Source organism: Triplophysa dalaica, chromosome 21, assembly GCF_015846415.1.
Source record: "Triplophysa dalaica isolate WHDGS20190420 chromosome 21, ASM1584641v1, whole genome shotgun sequence".
Classification (NCBI taxonomy): domain Eukaryota; kingdom Metazoa; phylum Chordata; class Actinopteri; order Cypriniformes; family Nemacheilidae; genus Triplophysa; species Triplophysa dalaica.
Genome location: NC_079562.1, coordinates 5111062 through 5137788, shown reverse-complemented (window position 1 = coordinate 5137788; position 26727 = coordinate 5111062). Strand labels below are relative to the sequence as shown.

Genomic DNA, 26727 nt, shown 5'->3' with positions numbered 1-26727 from the left:
CCTGTCTGTCTTTCTGCAAGCGGCTGCTTTCTGAACCGTTGCCGTGACGGCAGCTGGAGTAGTCCAGGGCCCTGTGGGTGAGCTGGATGGTGTTGGAACACTGAGATAAGTGATTGACATTCACGCCTCATTTTCTCGTGGTCAGGTTGCCATTCAGTGGAAGCCGCTTCCTCTCGCTTGCTCACTGGCGTTCAGCGCTGAAAAATAATCCCCTCATCCACCGATCACTTAGAATGATTCTTTTGTCAGAGGAGAGATGAGGGAGATAGGGGTTGTGAATGCATGCAGTTACAGGGAAAGTTGAATTGTCTATTTATTTAATGGCAATGTTGCTGAAATCATGTGATTTATTTGTATATACAGTGGCTGTATGACAAATCCTAGAATACAATTTTGTCATTTTGCTTTTGTCGTGGGCCTTTCTATGACTCCCGAAACTATAGACCGAAGTGATCACACCTTATTTTAAGGTCAAGATTTTTGTTTAGCTGTGAGAATCAGGTTCCTATACTAAAGTGTTACCACCAAAGTTAACTTTTGGTCTGTGTTTGGTTATTATATTGCAATTTAGTTTATATTTATTAATTAATATTTTACTGCGTATTCATTATTTAAGTGATAGTTCACCCTAAAATAAAGTTCTGTCATTTGTCACTCTTGTCATTTCAAACCTGTATGACTTTTTCCTCTGCAGAACACAAAAGATATTGTGAGATATTGAGGTTTTGTGTCCATACAATGGAAGTGAATGGGGTCCAGTTCTGTTTAGTTACCAATTTTCCATAAAAATATCTTCTTTTCTCTTGTGTGGAAGAAAGGAAGTCATACAGGTTTGAAATGACAACAGGTTGGACTTTTGATTGAACTATCACTTTAAATGATATTTAGGTCTACCTGAAGTTGACTTTAGGCCATGTGACATTTGTTTATGTTCTTGCTGTTGAAACGATCTATTGTTTATACTTGCTATAATGGAATTTACTAAATCTAAATAATGAAGTTAGTGTATGACTCGTTTCTCACTGTTTGGAATAAACAACCACAAATAATCACCCTGGCATTATAGTGGTACATGTATGGCTCGAACTTCTCACATTTTCTTAAATCAAATAATTTTTTTAGCACAGTATAGTTTTTATTAATGTAAATTCTCTGTACCTTAGTTGTAGAAGCTCTTCGATGAATACAATTGTCCTAATGAGGACACGCTTGCTCTTTACTGGTGAATCATTGAAATGAATATCACAATTTCTTTATCTTAAAACTTCAAATGAATGAACAGCATTCATGGTGTGAATTTGAATTGCAGCTGTGAAAATCACTGAAGAGCAAATGTGAAAGGAATGCGTCAATTATAGAAACTAGGTCTAACTTTGAACATAACACTTGAATAAAGTGTTTGGATGTCTCACTGGGCACTGTTGGTTCCTTTCTCAGGAAGCAAGAGCTGTTTCAAACACTGCTTAGAAAGGGTCGTTCTTCAAAATTTTCTGCACAAACAAGCAGGAAAAGGGCGGCCAAAATAAACTACTTTGAAGGGCCTACAGAGGTCAGTAGCTGTCAATGGACTGATGGTGGACCAGCCAACGTACAGTATCAAGTCCCACTGGCTAGTTGAGGAGTCACACAAAGGAGTGTATTTTTCAAAAAGAACCATGCCACAGCAAATCTTGAGTTTGTCAAATATCAGTAACCCAGCTGCAGTGTAGGACTGTAGACTGTGTGCTCCGCGAAGCCCAACATAGAGCCGTTTTTAGCCAAAATGAGGAGAATCGATGATGCGCAAAACAGAGAAATGCTGCAATATATTCTGCGACAAGGTAGGACACATTTTCCAAAAAGAAGATCAATACTGAAGCAACTCTGGAAATGTCCTATTATAGTCAGGGCACTATTTGAAAAGTTCAGCTTGTCCAACTCACTGAAAGTAGTGCCAAAAAATACTGCCAGAACCGTGAAGCCAGTAAATGCTCACAGCAAAAGACTTACAGCTGTAATTTCTGCAAACTGAGCTCGACAAATGATAACAATGTGGCGTTGGAATTCTAGTGCAAATAGCAAGTTTGATATTTTTTACGAAGTCCTTAGAAATGATGTATTGGAGAATGTAAATATTAAAGTAATATTTGTGTTTAGTTTTGCAATGCACTTTATTGTTGTTGGTAAGTGTTTGGTCTCTAACTTCATATGTGGACACGTTTTCAGACTCGCACCCTCTTAGTGTCTAATTGAAGCTTGGCTTGTAAAGGTCAACAATTCTTCGCTTTCTCTCTGCTGATAGTTTTCATATTTGCCCGCTAGAGAGAGAGAGAAATACTTACAGCGGTCTGTACAAAAGAACGAAACATATCCTCACAATTCTCTCTTTCTCTTTTACTCTCTCTCTTTATTCTTCCATCAGTCAGACAATAGCTGCTGATTGATAATGGTTTCACTATATTATCAGCGTATATGACGGAGTCTGCCTGGCTTCTCACAGAGGGCAACACACTGATGACAATGACACAATCTCAAAGCGGCTTTAAATAGCCCCCTTTATAAAACCCATCTTATTGTGTGTGTGTATGTGTTTGCTTAGACATTTAAGAAAAACAGGCTAGAGATAGAGCGGGCGAAAGATCTCTTCTATTAATAGCCCAGTGAAATCAGCATTGCTGGCCCAGAGAAGATCCAGATTAAGGTTTAATTATGAGTCCGCCAAGACAATGGGTTTTTCAGCCTGTTGCAATAAAGGGTGGAAGGGCTTTTGCAGTGTAAGCAAGCACTCTCGCATGCTTTTGATTTGTTGCGTGTAAATGTGTGCCTGTTGTGTCAGTGTGAAGATTAATATTTGGAGGTTACAGTGTCGGGGCCTGTATTACTTGCCCAAGCTCTCCCATCCACGGTTTCCAACATACAAGCTTTTTCTCATTCAAACCTTTTCCTCTAAACCTGCTGAAAACCACACTTTCCTGCCAACCTGATTTATTCTCTGTCATTGTGTTGTGTGTGTGCAGGCTTACACTTGTGAGGTCCGAACACACATGCCTGAAACCGACTTGTGAATCCGTTTGAAGTGGTCCCCCAGTTCAGATGATCAGCATATTAAATCTCCTATTGCATTTATAAGATATCTTTGAGATTGTGAAAATGAATTTATTTATATGTACACTTGTTTGTGATGGTGAATGGTTTATCTGCATTGCCGGCCTCCTTACTTCGAGTGTGTGTCTCTCGTGTCTCTGGTGTCCCTTCATGTGAGAGCCAGTGACCTGGGGTTAACAACATTCAGCTGTTTTTACGACCGGCCCTCCAAAGGCTACATACGGTAGAGGATTTGTTTAGAGGCGCACAGGAGATGTATAGAGGAGTTAAGGGCCTGTCTGCCTCTCAAATTGTCCGAATCTACGCCGTGATATACTGCCCACAGAACGCACCTCTTATCTTTTCAACGTTCCCGCAGAGACCCTTAAGGCCGGTTATAGTGACGCTGTAGAGGAATAACCCTTCTGCATCCTAATGTTTCCTCTTGTTTTTTTCTTTCTTTCCTGTAGAGAACGATGAGACCGGAGTGATGGATTGTCTGCTAGAGGCACTGCAGTCTGGAGCCGCTTTCAGGGACCGCCGAAAAAGAGCACCCAGACCCCGAGGTGAGTCTCCACTCACATCCCTTCATCATTTCAGATATAAGCTTTTACATTCATTTATTTACCTTTCTCGAGTCGGTGCTTTCTTCAGTCTTTCTCATGGCATCTGTGTCTTTGCTTTTTGCCTGTTTGTTTGTTCAATCTTACACTTGGGTGAAACACACAAAACCAAAATCTTGAATATTTTTGTCTGTAATCAAAAGAAAAAATGGTTGTTTGCATAAAGAAAACAAAGTTTATTTTTCTTTATTAGAATTATCTTTGGACAGTTCTTGATTCTGAATGGCCACTTACAATGTTCTCTCTCTACACTAAGAGGTGAGAAGTTTTTAACAGTCTCTATGTTTTGAGGTTCACCCAGTTGAGTACTGGTTGAGTGAGAGAGCAGTTTAAGTATTTGCTGACTGCTGAGCGTCTACTGTCAGCTTGGCCAGTCAACCGGACTGATGGAAGAGTATATCAGTACAATCTGGCCACAAGCACTCAGAGCCTCACTCACAAACATACTCAATACCAACAGAGGCTTATGTTTTGGTTCTGCTTTTCCCACACTGTCAAAGAGTTCCCATATAGTCTATGCTGTGCAGCGTGCACTCTTTGGTTGCTGCTTTTCCTTTACATTCTGTTCCATGTCTTCTATTTCAAGTTTCTTATTTTTACTTTTTATTGCAGTTTTAGTTTCATCCCACAACATCACTTTGTGTACGACTAAAGTGGAGACTTTTATGACAAATTCATTTGCTTTATAGACCACTTTGTAAGATTCAAAAACTGGCCGAGAAGCACTTCCGGTTTCACTTTTTGTTTATCTAATATTAATGAAATACTATAATCTTAATGAATATCATTTTTTATCTTACATATATAATACATATATGTATTTTCTAGCTTTTTGATTCAGTAATAATAGTTCTATTGGTTGTAGTTTGTTCAAACATTTGTGTAAAGTAAAAAAAACGGAATAAGGAAGTTCTGGACCAGCATTGTTTATATCTTCCAAAGTGGTCTGTATACTACTGGTCAAAAGTTTTAGAACACTCTCTCACTTGTATATTTTTTCACATTTCAGAAAAATATAACTTTTGATTGCCAGTGTCTATATAGCAATACATTTATATTGATCTATCATTGTGCAGTATTAATAGTCTGAAACAGAAATACAGGGTTAAAAGTCAGCTGATCTTAAATCAATTTTCAAACCTGGAAAATCAGCACAGAATCAACCCCCCACTATCCTAGCATATCCGCGTCTTCTCGCATTACAGCAGCTGATGGAGTGTAATGCAGCTGACCACCTTCAATAGAAATCATTATGCTGTCTGGAGAGCCCAACAATATGAGCGGTCCAATCAGAACGGCCTGTTAAACACTGCAAGAAACCTGAGCCGTTCTTTAAAGTGTAGCTTGTCTCTCTGGACAAAATGGAAAATAAATCCACTATAAAAGATGAAAGTGTGCATTGCACGTTTTTTTTGTGTGTGTGTCTGTTTGTATATGTGTGTATATGCAGCTCTCACTCTTGTCTTGTCCCATATCCCAATTCCGCAGATCAACCAACTCAGCGGCTCAGCATGAGTCCACACAGACCTGTACTGAAAGCCTACAACCATGGTAAAATCAGAATTTACAACGAGTGAGGGAATGAAAGCATTTCTCTTCACTCTTTGCTTGCCTCGTCTAACTTCTCAATTAACCGCATCATTGTCATTCACTAACCCTGATGATCTGCTTTGGATAAATGTCTGTGTTGCCCTATATCAATCTTACATTGCTCTCTGTATTGATCTTTATTTTTAATATACAGTATTGGTCTTTCATAGGTCCAGATTCAGCTAATTGCTTTTCTAACGTTTTCACCTAAATGGTGCTGGTGCTGTTGTCTCTGTCCGTCTTCTCCAGGAGATTTACAAACCTATCAACCTACATTATGTTGCCTATTGTTCAGAGTTTAATGATGACATGAACTAACTGACACCTGATATAGCTTTTAACTGACACAGTGTCTACACTTGTTTTAATGGGATTATCGCGTCGTGCCACGCCGCATCCAGTGTGGACACATTTTTTATTAATAATGTCTTCTAAATGCGTTCTGTTGTCTTTTGTCACATCGCGCCGCATCCGCTGTAGACACGGTGTGATGCCTAATATAACTTTTAACTGAAATATTTAAATAATAATAATAATAATTGAATAATAATAATCTTTAAATAAAGTAATGACTGTAAATACATTTACTTTATTTCTGACCCAAAATCTATAACGAAAGAAAAAACGTTTGTTATGAAGAAGAGTAGTTATCTAATGCAGACAAAAAGAAGCAGGAACAGTTCACCCAAAAAGGACATTTCGATTTGTTCCAAATTTGTATATGTGTCTTTGTTTTAATGAACACAGAGAAAGATACTTGAAAGAATGCTTGTAACCAAACAGTTCTTGGCCAACATTGACTACCATAGAACCATTTCTTTTTTCTGTTGAGCACAAAAGAATGCAGGAAACTGATGCACTATTGACTACCATTATAATTTTGATGATAATTCTTTGGGGGGTGAACTGTCCCTTTTTTGATGTGAGCAGACAGGTTGATTTGCCAACAGCACCAGCATTCTGTCTGTTTAAAAGGGGTAAAAAGACCACATTTTATACTCGCTATACCTGAATGGCTTATTTTCCTTCACTGTCCATTGCATGATTCCGTCTCTTCTATTTGCTTTTAAGTCGTTCACTGTGTAATTGCAGCCAACCGTGCTGCTTACAGCTCTTAAATCAAGTCTGCTTGTGATTGGATGGTTTATGTAAGTGTAAGAGTCAACAGGGTCATAATCAATGTCATGCGCCCACCACCGGTACCGCCAGGTGTTAATGTGTCATCCAGGATCTTACTGTGTGCCGTGAATCTCCAGCCAAACCGCACAAATGCCCAGAATCAGTGGGAACGTTTTTGCTGAAGAAGCTATTTCACTTAATGTCGTCTGTTGGCATGACTCTTTTGTTTTTTCCTGTTCTCACAGATAGGCCCAGTCACAAAATGTCATAATGTTCAACAATCTCTATTGAGACTTCCGTTCTTCAGCTACATGACAAGAATTATTTAAGCGATTCTGTAATGAATGTTCAGCTTTTGTTAGTTTTCATAGAAAACACATCATATGAGTCTCACCCTGATTTATCTAGCTCTTATGTCAGATTTTCATTGTACAAGTTTTTATGCAACATTGTTATTCTGTCGAAAACTATGTTTGCCTTGAGATGTCCCCGTTTTACCTCTCAGCGGCTGCAAACACCAAGATCCAATAAATCAGAGTTCAGTTTCCCACTCTTGTGTACATCGCTGATCTTTTCCCTAATATGCATCAGCAACGTAAGATAAACAGACACGGCTGTCTTGTCAAAGGTTGCTTCATAATCGTTATCTAGGCACTTAAAAAATTAAGCTGTAACCCCATTAGCTGTTATTGGTTTTAATAGGAATCCCTGCAAGCATACAGGAATACAATTACTTCAAGATCTCCTCCCACGCCCACCCAGAGCACTGATAAAGTCTGCTCTCAGCTCCCACTGGTGTTCTCTTACGACTTATCTCAAATTAGATTGGAGTGCGGAGAAAAGAGAGAGCGAACAGACAGAAAAGATACGGAGCGAGTTAGTCGGAGCGAGGACAAAGAGAGAGAATTGTAGAATCGAGCACCTCGTCTATATGCGCGCTCTCATCCTGACGCGATCCATCTTAAGTGAGACTGCCGCGGCTAATATTTAACTCCCCTCATATGGCTCTCAGCAAAAAGTAATGAAGGACACAGGGCATTCTGGGATATCAAGTGTGGCGCCCTCCCTCCCACGCTCCTCTGAGGCAGCGGAAGGGAAGTGGGAGTCTAGCCATGGGGCAGGCCACTGCTGCCCTTGTCCCGGCGTTTTCATTCCTGCCCGGGCTGACTAATAGAGCCCTGGGCTTGTGTATGTTCACGCAGGCCTTTGCAGTCAGGCAAACCCCACAGTTGACCGGGCTAATTAGTTCTCATCTAACACCAGGCTTCAGTCTCATTCATCTTCATTTTAACTGTGCCATCTGCTTTTTAAATAAAACTAGTCAGTGTCTTGTGTTATGCACAGAGAGGGCGTGGAGTGAGTTCTGTCTCTGAGGTGCTTGTAAACGGCTAGATGAGGAGTTCTTTGTATAATTTTGTCTGTAAAACATTGTTAACTTAATTAGCCGTCATAAAGATGGGCTTGACTAGAAAGCTACTGGTAAATATGTAGGGCCCTATCGTACATCCGGCGCAAAGCGCAGTGTTTGCCAGTTTCAGCCCGACACAGTTCTTATTTTCCTGTCCTGCGCCGTGTTGTTTAAAGGGGTCATATGACTCTGCTAAAACTATTATTAATGTTTGCTTTAGATGTAATACAATGTGAATACACGATTTGAAGTTAAAAACGCTGTATTTTCCACATACCGTGCATGTTTGTATATCCTCTTTGCTCCGCCTCCCTTAAACGTGCTGATATTTTACAAAGCTCATCGCTCTGAAAAGCGAGGTGTGCTATGATTGGCCAGGTCACTAGTGCGTAGTGATTGGTCGAATACTGCACGAAAATGTAACATCTAAAAACACCCATTACTCATTTAGAGAATAAGGACAACCCGTTTAGACCATGCGTCCGACCGTTTTCCCGTCGTTAAACTAGCAAAACTGGATTCGGACACGCCCTGAGTACACCTGCGCCATGCGCTTTTGATCAGGCGCTTAGATCGTTAAAATAGGGCCCAAAATCTCCAACCTATGTAACTTTCTAACCTTACTTTCTTGAGTTTAGCAGGGTATTTAAAGAGTAAAGTCGGACCAGACTTTTTTGGGAATTGATTGCGTCATGAAAAGCAATGTACCATAACATAATGGAGCCGGATCTGAATGCCAGTCTGCTGCAGTTTTCAAAGAAATGCTCCCCTCCTGTAACTCTACCTTACAGTCCATATTTGAGAAGGCTTTTTGACTGACGAGGAGGCTGAATGTCAAGTTCACCCTTGAGACCATCTTGACATACCCTAATGGTTATGCTTTTTTTGTCATTATTTGCTAAGGCCCTACCATTTATCACAGATGTCTATCCATGTATTAGCTGTTGATGAGACTTTTAAAGGGCTGCATTACCTACAGGAGTAACCTAAAACAATTCGGAATTACTTATTTTCTGTTAGGAATTTCAATTGGGTCAATTTTGATTTCATGTTTACTTGGGCTTGGTTTGCTCAGGTTTGTCGATCTCCGAAGAGGTTTTTTTGAAAGGTTACACTACTTTTTGTGGTAGCATTTAAAAATAATACTGTGACTAAAGAGATTACTCATGGGTTGATTATTTAATTTTTAAATCCCTAATACTGTTAGTTTAGGGCACCTGTAGCACAAACCTTACAATTGGTGTTGATGGTCTAATACATTTACATTTATTCAAGCTTTTGTCCAAAGCGACTAACATTCCATTGCATTGTATTATACATTTGTTTCTTACTATGTGCAATACCCTGGGATCGAACCATGACCTTGGCATTGCTAGTGCCATGCTCTTGTTTGTATATAGACAACTACAATGTCAGCGTATTTCTGATTGGTTTCAAGTGTCTAAAAATCTCTGCAGTATGTTTCTTTTTGTAGCAGATTGACAGAGTGCAGTGGGAACAGACCAGTGGCCGAGAAACTGAACATGTGCTCAGAGCGTCAGCCTCCTTTGTGTCCCATTTGCCTTTCATAGTGTAAATACCCCTCAGTAATTGATCCCTGGGGCTTTAGTGTTTCACACTTCAGCGGAGCAGGATAGGGAGATAAAATCAGACACATCTGCAAAAGGAGACACTGTAATTAACATCAAAAAGTAAAGCGGTCAGGCCACTTGTGTTTGTGGGAGGAATGTCCCCGTTGTTGACGTGTATTGAATATGTCCCTCTGTGTCTGTCAGCCAGTCAGACTTGTCCGACGTAGGCCGAAGCAATAAGAGACGACATTGCATTTTCCTTCAAGGCTTATGGCACAGTGAAGGCCTATATTCCCTTTACACCAGTGGATGGATATTCAGTCTAAGAGCCCTGGCGTGTGTAATCTATTGAGATTCAGGTCGTTGTGCTTTGGGCCGCCTATTTGTCTGTTCCTCTCAACCAGTCACGAGTATAAATGCTGGGGTCAAAACACACTCACAAATTCTTACATCTCTTCTTTTGTGGACTACGTACACACCCAAAAACAGTGCTGTGGTCAAGATTGAGGGGTAAAAGCTCTCACATGGTCCCTCTCTCACTTTAGGAGCCTCTAAGGAACCTCTCTTGCATCACTCCCCTTTTTTCTCCGGCTTCATCTAAGCCTGAGGCAACACTTAAAGCTTTTAAGTGTGACCGTAACCCTCCACCTGTCTTTTTCCTCTGGATGAAGATAAAGATGCTTTATGACTTGAGTGACCAGGGTTAGGATAAGACCTTCAACAGAAAGAGAGAAAGTGAATGGATTGAGGGAGCGGCCTGGCTCTTAAGGGGGCTTGGGCTTCAGAAATGATGGATCGATTGTGTTTGACCGCATGGAGTGCTTTGAGTCTACATTGAAATAGGTTTAAGAAACCCGGTTGTAGCTTTCCAGGTCACTCTTGCCTTTGCTGCCCATCACAGGCGCCCTATTGTGCTGAAAGGTATGTTGGAGAAGAAACCATGTGCTTTAACCTTCTGTCTTTGATAAAGACAGAAAACTCTTAGCGTTTAGGCTCAACCCACTGATTAATATTCCACCCAGCAATGATCATGTAACATATTTCTGAATTAGAGCTTGAAATTGATTTTATAGCTGGCTGGGAAAGGTCAATGCACGCTTGGTAAATTAAGCCAGTGGAAGGTTTGCAGTGCTAAAGGTTTTATGGAAGCACTTGATGGACAAGATTGATTTTATGCATAATCTTGGACGTCTGTTAATTGGGAACCATTGGTTCATAGGTGTCATGTACCTTGGGGAAGTGCCCCCAATGTTTTTTTCTTAGGTAGGTTCTGTCCCATAACAGTTTTAAAGGAGTTCTTTATTTAAAGCAGGGATGTATTTAATACATATATAAATGTTTATAGGGTAAGAGAGAGAGGAAGTTCAGGTGTTTTGTTTGTTCACTGCAATTTGGTGGATATAATGTTGGGTCTGGATAAAGTTTTAAACTGATATTTGGAGCCGTCCCAGCGCTAAAAGATGCCGGACATGAACCACATGTCTGTGTTTTGTCGACAATGTGCTTTAGTTCAGCCTACCACCATCTCAATCCTCTCCCGCACCCCACAAGTCTTAAAAACGTACAAATTATAATTTTCCATGACGATACAGCACTGACCCGATCAGGAAAATTATCATTTGTACATTTAACACACAGGGTTTCTGCCAATATCATATTAATCTTGAGTACCTACAGATACTTCTTATCTTCGAAGAGAATTTAGTTTGATCACATTTTTAAAAGACAAATGCAGCTGTACGATAACTCCCGAAATCAAATGGCGCGTGCGAGGGGGGGAGGGGTAGGCTGAACTAAAGCACATTGTCAACAAAACACAGAGTTCAGTTTAATTCGACGCATGTCTCTGTGGAGTGTGTTTGTCGTTTTGCTTGTTTGTGTGTGAAGTTAAGTGATGTTTATATTTAGTTTTTGCGATTATAACTTAACTTGTTTTTTGCATTGAGTCCATTTATCTAGAGCCCTGGTCTGTGTTATGTGTGAACACGTGGAAGGAATCAAGAAGCGATTCTACTATTTAAATATGTCATCTGTTTGTTCTGCGTGTTTACGAGTGGATGAGTTCCACAGTTCAACATGTTACAAGTGTGAGAGTCGTGGATTTCTCTAAATCTCACTATATGAGGAAATGAATACATAAAATTCCTTTTAAGTTTATTGTACACGAGTTTCACTGTTTGAGTGAAGCTACTGTCAAACACACTGAAACTCAAGCTTTTCTGCCAAAATAAAAGTCTGCCTTACTCGAACCAGATCAGAAAAAATGATTTACTTTTACTAAATTCATAAACTGTTTAAGACACTACAGTATACTTCAATATACTATAGAAAGGTTAAACAATACAATAGTATCCTAAGAATATCACTATAGTGAAATAATTACTATATTATTTAATTACTTTTTATGGACAAAGGTATTTACTATAGTATAGGAAAACATTTAAAATGCAAAAAATTTTTTCCATCTGTATGTAACATTAATGTCCTTTGTCATTTACCTGCCTATTTATTTAATGAACTGCACTATTTATACTTGTGCTACAACTATTTGGCCTGTGCAACACAACTTTAAACCTCTGTAGGACCGGTGTTATGTGCAAAAAAAGTTAATGTACAATATATGCTCTGTGGATGGTCTGTCTGAGAGCACGGAGCATGAATTGTACTCTGATAAATCCTTTTTATATAATTTTTAACATAAATATATATTCTTTATATTACTTGACATTTGCCTTGTAAGCATAACGGTCCTCAATGGAAAGGCATAAAGGTACACAAGTCAGCTGATCGGTTAACAAACCGTGTGATATTATTAGCGTTTGAACTGTACTACTGTCTGTTTAACCTGATAAATATTAATGGGCCTTCACCATGTCATGTCACAACCAGCATGACTGCCCTTGCTTCTTTTTAGCGATGCCCATTAGCGTAATCCCATTTTAACTTCTAAGGACATTGAAAATATATATGAAATATAATGAATTGCTAAGTCATGGATTGAATTGTTTTTCTTAAAAGGTTTAAGCGAAGAGACCGTAAATTACAATTTCGCCCCTTATAATCCGGTTATACAATTCTAACCACATTAAAACCCTTTCAGTACAGGAACAAAAATAAATGTCTCGAATGATTTTATTTTAGGAAATGTGTCTATTATGAAATCCTTTTTATAGCATCAAATGGCTTATACTCTGTCAGGCTCTACTGGAGAGCCACACTGCTGATGTAGAGAAAATTTGCTTCAGGCAAGAGGTTTAGTGATATATTCCGTCTCTCTCTCTCTCATTTGTGCCTCATCCCATCTCTCAGGCTCGAGAGCCTACAGGGGAGGAGAGAAATAAAGTATAAGAATGAAAACAGAAATCATATAAAACTTATCCCAGTATGTTTTGGATTTGTGGCATTTATCACTTCCAGATACAGAGCGGTTCTAAAGAAACAGACTTGTTCTGAGGGCCCGCAAGCTGTTGCAACACAGCCAAAACAGATCTTGTGATATACAGACTTGTGACATTTAGTAAACAGTACATACATTAAGAATTGCATACTTTATCAGCTCTTTTAATCATGTGCTGACAGTTACTACAAGGACGCAGCCGAGTTCTCAGAATGTGCTCATTTAATTTCTAGCTTCAGAAAAAAGTTCCCTTACTTTGCATTGCTATCGAAAAATGCTAGAACTAGTATCGTTGTGAAAGTGCACAAATACAAGGCTTTGTTTTTTACACACCTAATCTCATTTCTTAAATGAATTTCTCATGATGAATCCGGTCTGAGCAGCGCCTATCACTGCAGGATTTTATTTAACCCCCCCATCAAAGCAGTGAAGTGCTCAATAGACGTCTCATTTTTCCTTCCCTTTCCTCCTAATGTGACAGAAGCAAAGAAAGGGAGAGGAAAAGCAATATTTAATCAGTGAGCTGAAATAGAGAGAATTGCATTCCTCTCCTTCTTGCTCTCTAATTGATGCTACATGTCATTGTTCTAAAAGTTGGCCTGTCAGAACTCTTGATTTATCCGTGTTTTAGAGCAATGCATCATCTGCACCTCACATACGGGGCCTCTGCGTTTCATTAGAGTGAAAGATTAATTCAAGAAGAACCCGTTGAGGAACATTGACTGAATGCACGCACGTGCTCCTCCGGTACTTTCGCGCGTTTTGGCATCTTGCAAATAGCGAAAATGTCATACGCAGCGAGATCAAATCTGATCCCATTAAACTCCTCAGGGCTGGACAAACACAGCGTGTCCTCTGTAGAGGAATCTGTCCTCTGATGAGCGTGTAGAGAGCTGACAGAGGTGTTGTGCTGTTTTTCTGAACGCTGGCTGCATCTCTCCTGTAAATCAAAGCTGTTCCTTCCTCACAACATTCTTGTTGTTCATCTGTTTAAAACGAATGTGCGAGGAGAGATCGTTCACCTTGCCTGCTGGAGATGTGAAGATTTGTGTGTTTTTGAGGGTGGAAGTGATGTTTGTAAGCAGAGATGCTGAAGTTTCTCAAACCAGAGCGATGTGCTGTGGAGTTATAGGCTAATGAAAGCTAGCAATGTTGAGAAGTTGAATACTAATGTGCGTTGAAATGCTCGCAGAATGCAGTATGAGTGCAGCGGAGCACAGCTAAACAGGTTATGGAGTCTGTTGTTGGGGTCATTATTTATACTTTTTCTGTAGATGAATAAAGGAAAAAATATTTTCTGTTATTCTATACCTGTATAACTTTATTTTGTGTTGTTTGGAAGATGTTAGGCAGATTATTTGTCGCTTTAGAATTTCCATATAATAAAAATGATTATCTGCCAATACCGATCATGATGATTATATTATTTTTTCTTAACTTTCTGTTATCAATTCATATAATGACTGTTAAAATGAACATTACATTTTCTATATACAGAGCACAAATTCATTGTATACTATTTTCCTGTCCTCCTTTGTTGCCAGGATGTATTGCCGCTGATAGCCGATGGTGTCGAAAATATCTTTTATAGACAGATACTGATTATTGCCCGATATATCGGTGCATCTATAGTTTACACCAAATATGAAGGATACCATAATGGATTACGTTCCATATCCCATGTCTTCTAAACCAGATTTGAGTTTTTTAGTAAATAATTATATATATTTTGTTGCACACAATAGAGCATGTAAGATGCTGTAGTCCCTACGTTCTTTAAGCCTTTCATGCTATATGGCAAAGAAAAACTATTGCCCGTTTGGAACAACAAGGGTATGCACGTATTGACCAAATGTTTTATTTTGATGTAAACTATTTTTTTGATCTTGGCCTACATTCTCTTTCTCTCTCTGACATTTTTTTGCTCTCATGACAAACAGGAGAAAGAAATGGAAGCAGGTAGTGCTGGAGCAGAGAGAGGGAAGGAGCCCTAATCAGCCTTCTGACAGAGGGCAGACTGAGCTCTGGGTGGCTGGGTAATCTCTGATTACTCTCCTTTCCTCCATACAAACCTCACAATGACCCAGCGTGTAATGCTGGATACACTGATAGGCCCTCCTCTGGACCCTAGCGCTCCAACCAGGAGAGACTGGACAGATAGAGAAGAGAGTAGTCGCGCATACGAAGAGATAGACACAGAGAATAAGTTCTAGGGGAATGGGTGTCAACTGGATTAGTGAGTAGGAAAAGAAAGAAAATAAGACCGATTTGGAGTGAAGAAAGAAATGACTTTCATATTATTTAGTGGAGTATAATGACTCCGATTTAGTCATAGTAGTGAGAATTGATAAAAGCTCGGGTGAGTCAGCATGGGTACAATAAATAACAGGATTTAGTTGTGAGATCTCCATTGGGCGGTACACGGCGGGTGCAACAACTTTTTCCCATCTTTCTCTTTAATAAAACAAATGATGAACATACCTCTCAACTGCTGAAATGTATTCTGTGGTTGTGCAGGTACATAATGTAGTATAAATACAGTCACACATACAGTACATGTATACAATTTATACGACATATTTTTGCTCATTAGATGTACTTTACTGACTTTTAGTATGGTAGTGTTGTTTGCATATTTCAGACGACTCTGTCTTTCACACAGGCTAGTCTCCCTCTTGTTACTTTGAAAGGATTGGTTTGGAGATTTAGGTTTGGTCTGCAAATCAAAACACGTCATTTTTAGATTAAAAAAGAGAGCGCGAGAGAATAATAAAAATTAGAGGGGTGGGTGAATGGCGTTGTATGGGTTTTTCAGTTAATTGAATTTTATACTCCCCTTATCTCAGAGCCGCATACAGACCTGCCCCTCCCATAACTGCTCAACACAAGATATCTCTTTCCCTACCACGGCATGAGGGAGGGACGGCTGGAATACTTCCATCCGTATTAAACAAACCTCCACACGCCCTATGCTGTGAATTCGCCTCATGATTCTCGAACCCGACCTCATACGCACCTGCCATCTTTGTGTATCATCCAAAGGAACGTATGGAAGTATAAATTACAAACAAGAGATGCGGTGTTACACAAAGCACTTGCTAAAAGAAGAGAACACGTCAGGGTGAAAGGAAGTCTGAAGCGCTTTGATTTGTTTAGGCAAATAACACTTGATTTGATTTGCTAAAGCGGATGAGAAGGTACTAATCATGACCCTTGTTTAATTATCCATTCGATCCTCTCTTTCTCTCTCTCACTCACTTCTTTTCTCCATTTTCCTCAGTAACAGAAGAGATTGATCTGAGGTGGGCTATGCAGAGTGGGTGCTCTGTCTGGTGCACGTCCCGTTGTAATGCCACGGAGGTTGCCATAGCAACAGAGTGGCCGACCGGATTGGTTGCTCGAGAGACACATGTTGAATGCTGAACGAGGCTGTTTGTGCCATCGGTTTGCACCAGGGAGAGGGAGCAAAAGAGGGTGGGGATGGTTTCTGCGGTGTTACCAGCGCTGGAGTGCAAATGTTGAATTTAAGCTCGAGCTCTACAGGAGGGTAACGTAGTCAAATCCTCACAAGCTTTTTATGACACGACTTCTGAAATAATGAAAGCTTCCCTCAGCCTGACTGGCATCATCCTCTAACTCCTTTTCAAATCCAGACCATGACATCCCCAATCTGAGGCTTTTAGGGGATCCGCGTCTCATTGGCTTGCACAGTGTCCCCACCCCTGCATCCTCCTCTTGTTGATCTACAGCCCGCGGGCGGAGCCTAGCGATATTTCGCTTCAGTGAAATTAGTCTTGGGGTGTCTGGTGGGTGGTTCACACCTCAGGCGTTTGCCCGGGGGCAGATCCCCTCCCTTCAATGGGCTCTTAATACAGTCTTCAGCCCCTTGTTGTGGCCTGGGGGCTTAGTCCTAGTCGTGCTTGCATAGGCAGGTTGAGATCATTAGGGCAGTGCGTGCTGTGATCACCTCCCTCTAAGGTATAAATTAGGCAGACCTCACTCTCCTTTTCGGTTGTAAAGTAAACCCTTGCGGGACTGTTCCACTGCTAGACTTCATTAACATCATCCCATCAAATATCATGTATGGGGCAAATCTGCAGTGTGTTCCCAATGCTCAGCTGACAGGTGGAGGTACAGGTGGTTTCCACAGAGTATTTGTAAAGTTTCATCTTGGTTTTATTTTCCGTCACTCGCTCTGTCTTTAGATTCATGTAGAGGAACTGTGTGGCATGAGTTTTGTGTTCTGTGAGTTCTAGCAGTCACTGCTGTATATTCAGTTAGACACATTTGCAGTGACATACTGCACAGCCTCTCACAGGAAGCATCAGATTGTAATTACATAGCTTGACGTTCCATTGTGTTGGTCTTGAGAGATTAACAAATCCATTTCATTTTCATCATTTGCTGTCTCGCATTCTCTCTCTGTGTCACTCACTAGCTCCGTTCTGAATCATATTATTCTGCCTTGCCGTCTACTTCCTACATAGACAACAGCAGTGGAAATTCTGGGACTTTTTACGGAGATTTACAATGTGATTATTGATTAATTTTTTTAGATTACACTACAATTTTAAAGGGGAAAGTTCACTCCCCAAAAGATTCTTTCATCATACCCTCACCTTAATGCTGTTCCGAACCTGTATAAATATCTTTCCTCAAAATACAATGGAAGATTTTTTGGAGAAAGTGGGAAACGAAACAATACTGCGGAAACCACTGACTACCAAAAAGTGTTATTTTCCTACTAGAGAAGTCAAAAGTGTCCCGGAAAACAAGAATTACAAATGGTTGCAAATGTGTTTAGCAAAACAAATAAATCTTTTGATGTTTAGAACAAGTTAAATGATTAAATGACAGAACAGGTCCTTTTCACTATGATGTAACTTACACAAAAACTGCTTTGGGGCTTTTCGCAAAGCAGTGTTTCATAACATCCCTCTTGCAACAAACAAGAAGAAGAAGAACTTCCGTTTTGCCGTCACGCTGGAATTTAACAACAGTTCAAAAAAGTGATAGAATATGTATTCAAGTAATTATCCTAGCACCTTCGCTAACACAAAAAGAAAACAAACACTTACCTTCGTAATCAAACAGGAACTGTTCAATGAAGAATTTGTATCCTATATCTAGCTGTGGTCTTGTCGTAACCGAAAATTTGTCTGCAAGATGTTGTACATCATCTAGCCGTATTTGTGGCAGCTGTGCAAGGGACTTGGTAAACTCCATTCTGAGGCGCTAGAGAAAGGAACAATACACTGCTTCGTGGCAGAACGGAAGAAGCGTGACGTCATGTGAAAAGGGCCTATTGTCATTTTTGGATGAAGTATCCTTTTAATTCTAGATATTTATAATTAACATGGCTCACCATATAGAAAAGGGTAGGAAGTAGTCTGTCCCTCTCTTTTTTCAGTTCCCTTTAAAAGTCACACAATCTAAACGCTGTGTGCCAAATGCAGGAGGACAGCACTTTTCACCCTTAACGCAAAATGAGTTTTCCATTCATCTAATGAAGATAAAAGGCAATTACGTTGGTCTTCATTAACTCCCATTTTCATATTAAATTAGCCTTTTCTGAGAAATTGGGTTTGCGTATGTGTGTGCTTGTGCGCTGCTTTGTCATTAGCATTTTTGCATGTTGGTGTTTGTTTGGTCGATAGCTAATGAATGAGAAACCGCAGAAGTGAGACACAGAAGGCTGTGTAAAATCTGCCTGAAGGAAACCACACGCGTTCTGCTTAAACAGTAATAGTAGGCTTGTGATTCTCATATGCCAGCCACATCGCTGTTTCTCTAGAATCTCAGCTCGGGTTGGCCTGAGAAAAACACTCATGAATTCACTTTCGTGACTGGCTGTTTCCTCACACGGATTGTTTGTAACATGTGGACAGGTGAATGTGAATTTGCCGAAAATTTGATTTATTTTAATACACGCTGATGCACGTGTATCCAGCTGTAACCTGCTGTGTGTGTGAAACAGGCTTAATATTTATTCAATATTCAATATTCATTATAAACCTTTTGAATTTTATTTTAATGTTTAAAGGGAGAGTTTACCCGAAAATGAAAATCTTTCATAAATTACTCATTCTCTAGTTGTTCCAAACCTGTATAAATGTCTTTGTTTGGTTGAACACAGAGAAAGATATTTGGAAGAATGCTTGTCACCAAACAGTTTTTGGCAACCATTTGATTACCATAGTAGGAAAAATAAAAATGAAGTCAAAGTGACCCAGAACTGTTACAAGCATTCTTCCAAATATCTTTCTCTGTCTTCTTAGATTCAAGGATGAGTAAATGATGAAGTTTTCTGTTTTGGGTGAAATATGCCTTTAAAGTTTTGCACAGGGTGTCTTGCTGCTCATTTTGGCACTGTTTTGTGTTAGCCTTTCATTGGCCAAACATTTTCAAGGCTTGTACGACAAAACGTTTAAATGTGATAACACAGGGTTTTGTTTTATTCTTTTATTATTCTGCATGCACCTTTCTAACATTATTTTATCAATATTTAATGGCATCTTTTTCACCAATAGGGTAGTGTTTTTTCGGCCAAAGTCAATTTTTAAAAAGAATCGATCCGTTGACCTCCACTGAGGTTTGAATTTTAATGCATGATTCAGCCACCTCACATGTGATTTCCAAACCTCCGCACAGCTGAAAACTCTCCCTCCCTTTCAATCTCCGTCTCTCACGTACTCATTTCCACCTCATCCCATCTTTTTAGGATTATCGCACCTTTAATGGCTGAAATCCGCTTTTGTTCGGGGAAGATGAGAGGATAGAGAACGAGGCATAGGGGAAAAGAGGAGAGAACAAGCGTTCCTGCATCTAATCCTCTAAATCTTTCCGCCACTGGTGCTGTAACAGGGGAGGAACAATAGTGAGAGGAGGGAGAAATGGAGGAGTAGTATTAGTGGTGGAGAGGGACACGTGTAACCTATCCATCAAAGGAAAGGTGTATCGTCCAGACAGGAGATGAAAATGTGATTTATCAGGATGGCGTGCAATTAGGCCTCTTCCTGCAGCGTGCTGGCATTTGCATGGGTACAGGCGTGTTTGTGCGCGTGTTTATAGTGATCGAGAGCCATTGTTTGCTGCTGAATATGTATTGATGTCTTGCTGACATTTGGCTGGGTTTTGCTTAGGTAGTTACATTTTCCAAATGGCCAGTTAGTCCAATTGATCGATTGCCTTTTCACAGTTCGAACGATGTGTTATTATTTTAATAATGCATTATTCAGCTTTTTCCAAATAAGAGCCAACCATTTTTAAGAAGCACCTAAAGAAGTCCAACTTCTACCTTCATGCAGGAATCCACACAGACATTGATGCAGACAAGGACAAAGCAGCCCAACCCGGAGTCTTCGTCTTTAAAAGATAATTACCCGCCAGAGACAAGATGAAGAGCGTAAAAAATAGATCAGGAAGACGGCGGCGTCTCTGATCACTTCACTCGCAGACCTGCACGTCAGAATTATCAAACGCGCAAATTCAACACCGGCGTTTTCATGTGCAAATTCCACTTTACACGTTGACAGTTCAGATGAGTTTCGCTCTCCTCGATTTTCTCTCTTTATGTCCTCTACATCTGCCTTCCTCTTTTCCTTTATTAGCAACAAATGTAATGCCTCTAATCCTCTTAATTCTGCTGAAATAAACCACACTGAAGGAAAAAACAATTGACGTCTGCTTTTGTGAGGGTAATAGTTCTTTTAAAGATGCAAGGAGAGATTAGTAAACAACAACAACGGCACAGCTGTTTCTGAACTTGCTTAGAACAGAACGGCTGTCGTGCTGTGGGGCGGTCAATGGCAAACAGATTTAAAGATGTTGAGGCCAAGAACACAATTACAGTATTGTTTGTCTCGCACATATCTGTAGTCGACTGTTGTACATGCGCATCGTCTGAATCTCTAGTGTCTAGGAAGATTCAACAAATCAAAAGTAGTTCGACATCCTGTTTTGTCTACAGCTTTAATCTGCTCTTCTCGCTTTTCTTGTCTAATTGGACACCTCTTGGCCAGTTTGAGCTGTAAATGCATCTGACCACCTGATCCAATTAGAGAACCTGAACTAACTGTTGTACAAATTGTGAATATATTCACGGCTGCAAGGCCCTGACTTTATTCCCGCCGTAGCGCAGACTCTCAGTGTTTCTCAGAGGGTTCCGGGGGAGTGGCAGATGTGTTTGTGCAGATGTTGCTCAGCCAGGTGGGTGTGTGGCTGAGGGGAACAGACAGGAGTGATGGATGCTGCTTGCTTTTCGGCCCGGTGCTTTCAACGACTACACACCGCGGGTAAGCTGGTGTGTGTTTGTAGCGTTTTTTTGACCCTTACGTACTGTATCTCTCCCCACTCCATTACGTTTTGTGCCTGCTGTCGTCGTTTGACGCTTTCATGCCGCAGCTGATTAGTTCTGCATATGTGTAGAGAGAGATCTGGCCTTTACACTACAGGCTGCTCTCTTTATGGCCACTCTGAATGCCACAGAGTCAGGGTGTCTGAAAGGTCACGTGCAGGAGTAGAATCTTTACCTAAGTGCCTTAGAAAATAGCTTACCAGATGAGTCGCGGGTCTCCCGATAAAGCATAATGTAATTTGTCAGCCTGTCAGAAATGGTTAGGCCACGGTGCCCTGCGAGATGTCCGTATTAGAGGGACGGGATGAATGGGATACAAGTTTCCTCTCTGTTGTGTATGTTGGGTCAGTTTTAAAGTCAAACAGCATTCACAAGCCTTTTTACAATTGTAATATCTGTAAAGGAGGATATTCGGTGAGATGAAAACACTTAATTTGAAGTTGGTTGAAGCGGGTATTTTGGACCAGGGTCTTTGGGTTTCATCTTTGGGTTTCATTGCGTCAACCTTTTTTTTAGAATTATTTAGCAGTGCGGTCAAATCAACTACCCACGGTTAATCTATTCCAAAATAAATGTTTGTTTAAATACGTAATATGTGTGTGTGTGACATGTATATTTCTATGTATATGTAAATGCACACACATACATGTGTATATATAACAAATAGTCATGTAAATATATATAATTATATATTTCAATATAATTAACATTGTGCATACCTGTAAATAAACAAGGAGTTCATTTGTGAAAACTTGGTTTTCAATAATCCTGTTTTTTTATTATTGTATAAGTGATATCAATCAAATTTCAGTTGGGTTGTTTTGAATAAGTAATAATAACTAAAATAAATACAGCTAAAGCACAAAAAAAACATTATAAAAATAATGATTTTTAAACTCTTTTTAAAACCGAGTTATTAGTTTTTGCAAATAAACTCTAAAATCTAGTAACATCTATTACTCATATTTCTTAAATATATACACGTATGTTTGTGCATTTATATATACATTTACACATCACAAACGTATGTTATATAAACACAAACACTTATTTAGGAATCGTTTTATCGATTTAACAGCACTATTGCTTACCATTGTTTGGTAGCTCTTAATATTATGAAATTAGCAATGAGTAATATTATATTAGATTGTAAATTATTCAGATTTTTCAAGAAAGTTTTCGTCAACTACAACAGAAAGCCTAAAAGACCAGAAGCCTGCTTAACCTTGGTGACATCCAAGATGTAAAACTCTTTTAGACGGCAATTCATTAAATCTTCATTACATGGCAAGCATTTTTATTGGAACAATATTCACTGATATGCGTTACGACTAAGAACATGTGAAGGAAGTAAATGGGGTCAGCTCTAAATTCCTTGTTTATTTTAAAGACGTAGGCAACCTGTAACAGAACGACGACTACAGCATCCTGACCTACGCCTACATCAGGCACCTGCCAGCAAACACATCACCGCGTTCGGCTCGTGTGCTCGTGTTCGAGGAGAGGAAGAGGAGCAGGATGGAGAGAGAGAGATGTGAAGTGTAGAGTGATAACAGATGGCTTAGATGACAGGCCTCTCTATCTCTCGTTTTCTCTCTCTCTGATGAAATTGTACTTGATTTATGACAAATGTCAGTAAAAGCCTCTTCTGCTCTGTCGCTGTCAGTCAGCAGCCCAAGGTAAGCAGGTTCAGCCATCAATCACCTTACGTTTCCGTGGAGATATGTTATGCCTCCGATGGCTCCTGCCCACTTCCCCGCCAGGAACCCCAGTGGTCGGCGCTGAAACGCTGAGACAAACAGGAAGTGACACAGATTCTCAGAGGCAATGGGCTGTTGACGGTAGCTAAGAGAAGGGGAGGGAGTGGGCGGACCGTCTGGGAATTAGATGAAATTGTTTTTTTGTTTGATAAGTGTGTGGCGCGAAGCGATTGTGTTTGTATGTACATTAGAAAAATAGCGAGAGAAAGAGAAAGCGTGAAGGTGTTCCGTCCCTCTGTAGGGACTCGGCCAAGCAGGTGTTTTGTACATCAGTAATGCCATGCTGATGTATTTGGCTAAATGCGGTGACAGCTCCTCAGGGAGATACACCGTTTGTTCCTGCCAGCTACATCAACAGCCCTGTCAGTTACACCGTCTCACAGGTTACACTGTCATTCCTGCTCCACTCAGATATTATTATACCACTGGTGTGTCTTGCTGTCCTTCTGAAGGTTTGAAAACACCTGTTCTCTGGTTCAGGGTAAGGGTTAGATGTCCACTGCAACCTCTCTGACACAAACATGATCAGAGAAGCCGTCGGCTCAACGTCTGTCTTTCGTTACCATGGCAGGGGGTAAATCGCTGTCCGTATCGGGGCAAAGGTCAGCTTTAGCTGGCAGTGTTTTACAGTCAGGATTCACATGTTAGCGAGGGATGATTGGCCACTTCTACCTTTACTGTTACTCACATCTTTGACCCGTGGTGCTGCTTTGTGTCCTTTTATTGATGTCATGGTAGTGCTTTTCTGATAGAAAGGTGGCTCAGATCTGTTTAGACTCCACCACATCCCACTTGTTTTTCTACATTGCGTTGTGGTTCTCTGTGTTCACCGTGTTCAGGTTCTCCCCCATGTTTGACTCGCCTACTTTATCGTACACACTGTTGTGAATGTGTCTTCATGGGTGTACTTGTAGGTTTGTTTTCACTGCTACAGTCGAGCGGTAATGTGAGTGAACAATTACAGCTCCTAATTGTGAAAGTTTTTATTTTCCGGAGCCAAAGGTTTGCTAGCTGCTAATTTGCCGGCGGGCCACCAAAGCAAAACAAGTGACCCAGACTGGAGATGGCAGTGAACTCTCATTACAACCTAATCAAAGACAAATTAATTGGCTGCCCTTGTTGTGTTTTTCTCATTTAAAGCCTCAGTGAAGGATGGTATTTTAAACCCAGCCTGACGACAGTTTCATGGTAAATGCCGGGCACAGGACCTCATTGAGGACCTCTCTGCACCTCCAACCACGGCTGTTTTATTCAGTCCATTTCCCTTTTATTCGTTTCTTTATATGGCTAACAATAAAAAGTCGTTCAGTGTTCGTTTTCTTAATGGTTTTTTGTTTGATATGCTGCGGTGGTTGTTTGTGTGAGACAGAAGTTCCTGTGTAGTTAATTAATGAGAGGGTCGGTTTCTTTAAGGGAATGGATCATGTAGTGAGGTTAGGCCCTCATGTTTAAGATTGGGTGTGATGGGAGAGCTAAAATCATTCCCTGGACTCCTAGCGCACATTTTCAAATTGTAAGAGCTAATTTAGTGCTATCGGAAACCACCCAAAGGAACCACACTCTTAACACACTTGCCTGAAACACAGCATTAAAGCTAAATTATAAGGCACTTCACTATTCAAACTAGAAGCGTTTTATGATCATTTTTATGTTACCTGCCTTTGTCAAACAGTCAAGATGTCAAATCACCCTGCCGTCCATTTCTCTCATGTGTCCTTTGAAATTGACCACACGTTTCTACTCACAGTCCTTGCAACATTAATGTTACTATTTTTGCCACAAAATTACGTTTGTTTGTTTTAAATGAGCTAATGTTGCTGATTTCACTGTCATTTGCTATGCGAGACACTTTTTTTCTTGTATCTTTGTGTATATTGTTCTTGTCCAGCGTAATGTCCATTGCTGTCTTATATTGATCCATCTCTTCATATGGCCATCTAGTCATGCATTCATGCATTCACCTGTAAAAATCAATGTTGTGACGATCTAAACCCTTCCTACCTTTTATCCTTCAATTTCTGTTTTGCGCTCATCCATTTTTTCTCTAATCTTGTTGGATGGAGTGTGGCGTAAAAGGCTAAGTGCTCCTCTATTACTCTGAGGTTTACATTTGTGTAACAAAACAAATATCAACACCCACCATTTCTCTCTCTCTCTCTCTCTCTCTCTCTCTCTCTCAGCTATGTTTGGAATAGAATACTACCATACTCATACTTTTTCTTCAGTACAGTATATTGCATGTATACTGTGCATAGTATGAATTATGTTATGAACTACATTTGTCTAAATGTGCAGTAAAAGGTATGAGAACATACTGAAATATAGTACACTAGCACATTATATACGTTTACATAATGTGCTGTACTTAGCTTACTATTCAAACCTGGCCAACAAGTACTACTGCGCAATATAAATTGTAAACTGTTATTCCATTCGGAACACATCTTTTCTTTCTTCATGCTAGATTTCAACAGGAGACCTGTAATCCCTTACCAGCTGTCTCTCTCTCCCAATTAACTACAGGATGGAGAACGAGAACAAAGAAGGATTGAAAATAAAGAGACAACAGATTAGAGTCTAGCTTCTTTACATGCACAATTAGGTTGTATATGTAGTATATGAGATAGTAATAGATACATTTTATTTCCTAAATTTCTCTTTTTTCCTGTTTTGTAGTTTCTCACTATGCAACCACTTCCAACAGCTCCAAACCTTTGAATTTAATGAGCTCAAGTAGGTTTTCAGTAACGGACAAACTGCTTGTGTACAGGAGTGCGTGCTTTGTTTTCAGTAAAGAAGTCTGTCTTCTAACCCTGAACTGCATGAAGTCAGGGATCATGAGACCTTTCCCACTGTTTATAGAATGTGTGTGTGTCTCAAGCTGTGTGTGTGTGTGTGTACTCCCATTTCATTTGATTGTTTTACAATATACTTTAACTCTTTTTATTCTTACCTACTGAATATTGATATTACGAGCGACATCGCTATGACGCTCTGTGTGTTTGCCTGACACTGTTGTAGCTGCATGCAGTTTTATTTTTTGTACTTATCTGACACACTCTGTGTGCTATTTGTGTGTGTGGGATGTCAGTGTGTTCATAACTCTGTGACACTAGTAAGTGTTGCTGTGGTCTCCTGGGGAGTGATTATAAAGCCCAGAGTCAGTACAATTGTGCCTTTGTGTCATCAAGCCACACTGAATTAGCTTATTTCTTTTTCATTCTCCTTTCTCTCTCTCCCTTTCTCCCGCTCACTTTTTCTCTTTCCCGAGCTAGAAGTCATATTTTATTGATAAAATATATTCATATAGTTCATGTAACAAATGCCACCTATGTACAGTAGATCATTCAAAATGAAGTATATGTGGGTTTATGTTAGATTGTTAAGGAATTTGAAAACACAGAATACATTTATAAAGATGTTGCCTAATATTGGATCTCACTAGGTTTTAAAAGAGAAAATTGTCTTTAGGAACACAATTCTGTTTCTTGATTTTGTGGAAGAATGATTGTAACCAAACAGTTCTCGGTCACCCTTGACTACCTTAATTGGAAAAATGACAATGGTAGTCAAAAGTCCCCCAGAACTGCTTTCCTACATTCTTCAAAATATCTTAATTTGACATTTATAAAGCGTTTTTTTACTGTTGTAGTGAATGGCGGCGTTTTTCAATGTTCATAAAGAAACTTTCCGAAACCTAAACGAACCCTGGTGTAGTGTATAGTGCACAGAAATACTACTCAATATGTCCAACTCGTTTTTGGACAAGTTGACCATGTTAAGCATGAGTTGCCAGTATGTTTAACATTGTAAAGAATTCAGAAAGCATGAAACCGTGTT

The 26727-nt window shown here is 39.9% G+C and overlaps 1 protein-coding gene across 1 annotated transcript in view; it reads left to right on the top strand.

The window, feature by feature from the left end:
- The window catches only part of diaph3 (diaphanous-related formin 3), a 215609-nt gene that overhangs the window by 164953 nt on the left and 23929 nt on the right, over nucleotides 1–26727 (top strand). Inside the window, 2 exon segments of the mRNA XM_056735197.1 lie at nucleotides 3534–3629; nucleotides 5175–5237. Of these exon segments, the coding sequence (XP_056591175.1) occupies nucleotides 3534–3629; nucleotides 5175–5237 (159 nt within the window).